The sequence below is a fragment of the Electrona antarctica genome (assembly GCF_951216825.1).
Source record: "Electrona antarctica genome assembly, chromosome: 15".
In the NCBI taxonomy this organism is placed as follows: domain Eukaryota; kingdom Metazoa; phylum Chordata; class Actinopteri; order Myctophiformes; family Myctophidae; genus Electrona; species Electrona antarctica.
The window spans coordinates 17,379,037-17,385,036 of NC_136796.1; the positions used below are offsets into that span (position 1 = coordinate 17,379,037).

The following is a 6,000-nucleotide window of genomic DNA, read 5'->3' on the forward strand; positions in this document are numbered from 1 at the left end:
ACTGCATAAAATGTCCTCCGGGGTTAGGTTGGGGTCACGAGTCAATGGTAGCATTATTTTGGGGTCGCAGGCTGAAAAGTTTGGGAACCCATGCCCTATAGGGCCTAGGGGACACGGGGACTCGGGGAGAATGTGCAAACTCCACACAGAAAGACCCTTTTGCCTAAAGTTAAACAGAGTGAAATAAAACTTCACCACCACCTAATAGAACTTTGAGGAAGGGCTGTCTAGTGTCTACCAGTTAAAGCACAGCCTCCCAAACAACAGAAGACCATGATAAATTGGTGGAATCTCTTTTTGGTCGTTTTAACTAATGAAGCCTTGTATGCTTTGTCATACAATGAAAAGTGAAAATAAGCTCACAATGCACTTTTAGACCCGTTTGTGAGCTTGTAGTTAAGCTAGTTCAATTCTGAAATGATCCAAAAGCAGCCCGCACCACCAGGGGGTATAAGGGGGCTGTGACCTCTCATTTGTACTTTCTGCCCCCAAACAAAAGTCATTTTTACTCTTTGTCTTATGTAACCAAAGTTTACGCAGTTACCGGTACGCACTATAGTTTCCCTCTAGAAATATAGCAAAACTAGTATCACAGGATGAAAGACCTTCTTTGAAGTAGTTATTTGGAGGGTAATTATAAAAATCGCTTACTCAGAAAGTTCAAACAAATAGAGGCTGCAACATAATGGAGCAGGTATATTTTTTTGATGGTTTGGTATCGACGCAGACACACATTAATTTGAATATGCACCCACCCAATAAATTGTGTTGCTGCACTGTCAAATAGTGCTACATCTATTCTAAGCTGGAGGGGCATAAAATTGCATTCAGTGCAATTGCACTCAGTGTCCCCGGTACTGAATGGAGTGAAGGAGAGACTAGACAGACAGAAAAGAACAGAACACATCACCTCAGTTAAGCCTGGCTTGCTTTCCATGCAATAGAACGTTCTGGTCCCAGTTCAAAATGTTCCGTTGTATATTATTAGCAGAGGACAGGATGGAAACTTCAGGGAAGTTAAGTTTTGGTTCAGGTTGGGGGGTGGGAGAGCTAGAGAGTGAGACAGCTGCGTAACATGAGCAGGAGTCTTGTGAATCTTGTGTAGGAGCCCGATCTACAATAGTGTATGGGCCATGTATGTGCCATGTCTAATGTCTCAGTCTCTCTGTCTCTCTCAGTCAACCACCACAACCACCACCCAAGGACCTCCTGGGGACCCCCACACGGAGTTGCACCACTCAGTGATTTTTGTCGATAGAAATATCAGTTGATACCATGACTTAGTTTTCTGTACGCATGAATATATCTGTACTAGAGCTAGAACCAAGATTCTTGAATGCTGCAGGTGTAATTGAAACGGTTAAAGGGCCACTTCACCCCTTTTGCAACTAGATCTTATTTTAATGATGTTTGGGAGACAATAAACACTTTCCTGGGGGTTTTATGTGTTTAATAATTATTTTTCTTTGTATTTCAAAGTGCCAGTGAAGTCATGGACACTGGTCCCACTACCTTCCTGGACTACATGTTGTCTCAGTAAGACAGCCCTCTCCCTCTCTACAAGGTGGGGTGAGTGCAGCAAAGCATTATGGTCATTGTAGTAATCCAGCAGTGAGACCAGTCCATGACATCACAGACACTTAGAAATACTAAAATATCTAAAAACACATATTACCCAAACCCCAGGAAAGTGTTTCTTGTTTTCATGTATGGTACAGTTATTTTCTTTCCCTTTTTCCACGAGTACAGTAAGCTGCACAACACGGGTAAACTTGTCACTTGCGTCTACAACTCTGCATGGTTTTTATCTTTGCTCGAGGGAGAGTTTGTATAGTGTTGTTTGCCTGGTGTCAAGGGTTTTTCAACTACTCCGAGAAATGTAAATGTAAAGTGACATATTTTTTGTTGATTGATTGCTTTATAAGTCAGAAATGTAATCTTCTCAGCACAGTAAGACATGTTTGGCTGAAAGGATAACACAAACAAGTCCTGGGGAATATTATGTAAAGGAGAAAGGGGGAAAATGGAGGCATTGAATGACACCTCATTTCGATGGGAAATAAAATCTACTTCCCCTTGTGGTCTCCTGATTCAGTGTAGTTGTAGAAGCAGAACAGTAGACAATTTTCCCATATCTTACAATTGTGTGTGTGTGTGTGTGTGTGTGTGTGTGCGTGTGCGCGCGTGTGTGTGCAAACCGTTCGCCCCACTGACTTGACAAAATTGACACATGCGTTCCACACCACCACACAGCCTAGTGTCTAGTGTCGGTCGGATAAATGGTTGTCTAGAACCAGAACCACAAAAGGCCCTGGTCAGGCTCTGCAAGGGGATCTATCAGCGCACAAGGACAAATTGCAGTGATAGGCTGCTTTCATGTCGAAGGAACAGTAACGGCCCTATGCTTCTTTGGGGAACCCCAGTTCACTGGGAGGGACGTGGGACATGGTTTCATTGACATCAACCACTTGTTCTCCTCCCTCAAGGTAGGATTTTATCCAGTTCACAGATCTTCTACTGCAGTTCCGGACAATCATTTAACAATACATTTATCATCCTTATTTTCATCATTGGTTGTCCTCTCTAACCCAATGGAGAGACCTCAATGGGGGACCCATACACTTGAGTGGCGGTCCTCCCAGGCTATGGCATCTACGGCCAGAGTGAAGTACTTCATGCCACCTGGTCTGGTGGTGGCGCTATTGAGTACGACCTGATAAATATGACTGTGTCGTGCCTTGTTAATGTTTTTTAAACACAGGTCTAATAATAGTGAATCTTCTTCATTTTCTACCTTCCTGTGATTTTTATTTTGTAAGGTTATTGAAACATTCCATTTCATATTTTGAATACCGCCCAGAATCATATTGAACGTCCTCTAACTGTACTTGGAATATACATTCATCACGTCTTGACATCATTGTGGATTGGCCTCCCAGAAATCGATAACTGACGTTAAAAGTAATTTGTATCTTTTTGATAATAGACACCAGCAAAGGTTATATTATCCCTGAGCCAATATTTTGTATTAGAGAAAAACTTGGCCTCTGCCTCAATAATCTTTTAATCTTTAGGCCTATAACCATCTAGGCTGAAATGTCTCCTTTAGTGTGACTTATTCATAGAGTGCAAAATGGTTCCTCCTCCCTGTTTAAAAGTCCCAAGGCAAGGCCATGTCTTTATTAAGGCTTTTTTTTTGTAGTATTGATACTTTTACTTTTACTAGTCTAATTGGACCTCACTAAAATAGCACAAATATTTTCTCCTCTGCCTGTGTCTCATAGGAGGGCTGTGGGCAGTTCCGAAAAAAAAGGTATTTAGATTTTTCTTCCTGTGATATCATCATTAGGCAGAGACGCGGGGTAAACAAAAAAAAATAAGGTATTTAGATTTGTATTATCGTGAGAACGATGGCTTCCATTATTGCATTGTAACTTTTCAGGAATAGAAAGCATGCCGTTTCTATTAACTTGGATTCCTCATCGATGATGTCACTGGAAGACGGGTTTCTGAACTGCCCACAGCCCTCCTATAAGACACAGAAGGAGTAGGGGGAAAGAAAAGGACTAGAATTTTAGAACCAAAAAGTGGTGAAGTCGTAAAAGTAAAACATGTGAACTTTCTCCACCACTGCCATTTCTTCTTACTCCCTTCCACATCCAGCTTGGTCCGTCCCGCCACTTACCTTTTCCCAGAGGATCACTATCATCTATCACTATGTATGTCTCTTTGATCAGAGGACATTATTATGTTCCACCATCCCTCCATCTCCTTGAAAGTTGATTGCTGCAGTGGCAGCCAACCAATGCATTATTCATAAAAGCAAACGATCTCAAATTCAGAGAACTAGTGGACTTCAAAACCGAAACCGCTCTACTTAAACAGTTACAATAAAAGCAAATAACAGCATGGTCCCGGACAGTATCCAGAATATTTTCCATACAAAGACGCGTTATAATCTCAGAGGTACTGTATAGGTTTAGTATATATCTTTTCAAAATCAAAAACTAGAACAAATGCAAAACAAAGGTGCATACATTGTACTGGAGTAACCTTGTGTAAAAACCTTGAAAAGGTTGTGAAAATGTGTGCAATAAAGAAATAAAAATACATTTAAACAGGATGATTGATATTATAAACAGAGGGACAGACTCACTGAGTGAAAACATAATCCTCACCTTCGGCCATTCTGGCCTCCTGGCGGGGATAAAAAGCATAAAAGGAATGTGCCTTCTGTATGAATAACGTATTTGTTCTAGTGAACCTTTACAGTGTCGAACTGATTATATTCTGCACCCACACCCACGTCGCTTACACTAGTATTATACGTACTACGTACTGTACAGAGCACAGAAGTCCTGACGTGCCTCGCTCATCTCCTGGTTCCCGGAAGTATTTTGTCTATGGAGACTGAGAGCAACATTAAAATCATCTCCATTGTCGATCAAAAATAAACAAACTGTCTCGATATTGAGGTACTCTTCATCGTTTACGATAGTCATATTTAATGGTCTGTTTTGCGAAATTGTAACTAATTTGTGCTTTACAAGACAAATTAAGTACAAAGTATATAAAACTAAAAATATCAATGGTACTCAGAATGGCAGAATTGCCAGGTAGGATGTGTAAATTACGTCAGACCTTGGTGCACTATTGATACAATACAGCAATCACATACAGTACATGTAAAGTGTCATCTTTGTGTATTGGGCCTGTTATAGCACCATCAGGAGGAATTATTTTACAGTACTCCTACAGGTTTTATCCAAACATCATGCAAATCAGTGCATAGTATCTCTATTGTCCTTAAACAAAACGGGTCTTTCAGATCTTTCATATTCTATCCTGATTGGCTAAGATTGGCTTCCACGAGTTTAGAACAAAATGCCTCAAATCATGAACATGCATGATTACACGCTCCTTACAAGTTATACCTCGTTGTAAAGGTGACTAATCAACGATAAAAAAACATAAAATACAATAGCAATTATTGAAGTTATTTTATTTTATATATTAAAACATCACGCAAATTGGTACAGATTATCTCTATAGTCAAGTGAAGACAGATTTGTCCAATATTTCATGTTCCATCCTGATTGGCGCATTCCGAACATCGCTGCCCACAATAACCTACCTGACCCGGTGGAGACCCATGCTTCGAGGAACACTTTTTCTATAGATCTGCATTTCTTGTTTTACGGTGGTCTAGGTCTCTAGGACTCTCCAAAATTGGAGTCGTCATTGGAACCAAAAAAATCGATCACATGGGTCTTGGCCTGGGCTCTAATGATTAGTCTCTTTAACCAGGTCCAGTTGATTGATACAGACACATTAGGTGGAGTACTCTCCTAGGTCTTATTGATTTCTCAACATTCTTTAGTTTGGCTGCTGGTGATGGATACCTAGTGTTTAGAGGATGAATAAATCACCATGCTCTTAATACATCCAAACTGGAGTTTAGATTTAGTTTCATTTCAGTCGATTAACCTTCAAAAATCTATAACAGAGAGAGAGTGTGGATCCCAGACTGACACGGAATCCAGCTCTGAAGCAATTCTGACTTCATTGGAGGCCATTCGTCTTGCTGCCACTGACTAACACAAGCAGACAACAGCCTAAGAGAACTAATGGGCATGAAACAACATGGCAGATTGTTTCACACTGGTTCTGTCCCTGTCTGAAGCATTGCACTCAATTTACAATTAATGAATTAAGATTAGCAGACTACCTTATCCAGAATTGAACTACAGTCAATACACAGGTAAAAATCACATAAATAAAGTGCATAGAGAACCACACATAGGGCCTCAAAGAGAAGTTCACCTACAGTAATGAGTTTAGGTTGTATTTACAGCATTATAAGCAGTTTATGTCAGGTTCTATTTACAGTAGTTGAGCTGACAGATGTTGGTGATGGCTGTTCTCTATCGTGTTCGAGACTGGCTCTCCACTACAAATTATTCAATTTGTACGGGAACTGACCCCTCGGGGCAGTGTTCA

At 40.5% G+C, this 6,000-nt stretch overlaps 1 protein-coding gene across 1 annotated transcript in view; it reads right to left on the reverse strand.

Annotated features, from left to right (window-relative positions):
* The window catches only part of oprd1a (opioid receptor, delta 1a), a gene marked incomplete at both ends in the record, with an annotated part of 37,154 nt that extends 32,000 nt beyond the window's left edge, over positions 1 to 5,154 (reverse strand). The window contains one exon of the mRNA XM_079521991.1: positions 5,135 to 5,154. Coding sequence (XP_079378117.1) covers positions 5,135 to 5,154 — 20 coding nt within the window. The remainder of the gene's footprint in view (positions 1 to 5,134) is intronic.
* Between the last annotated feature and the right edge of the window lie 846 nt (positions 5,155 to 6,000).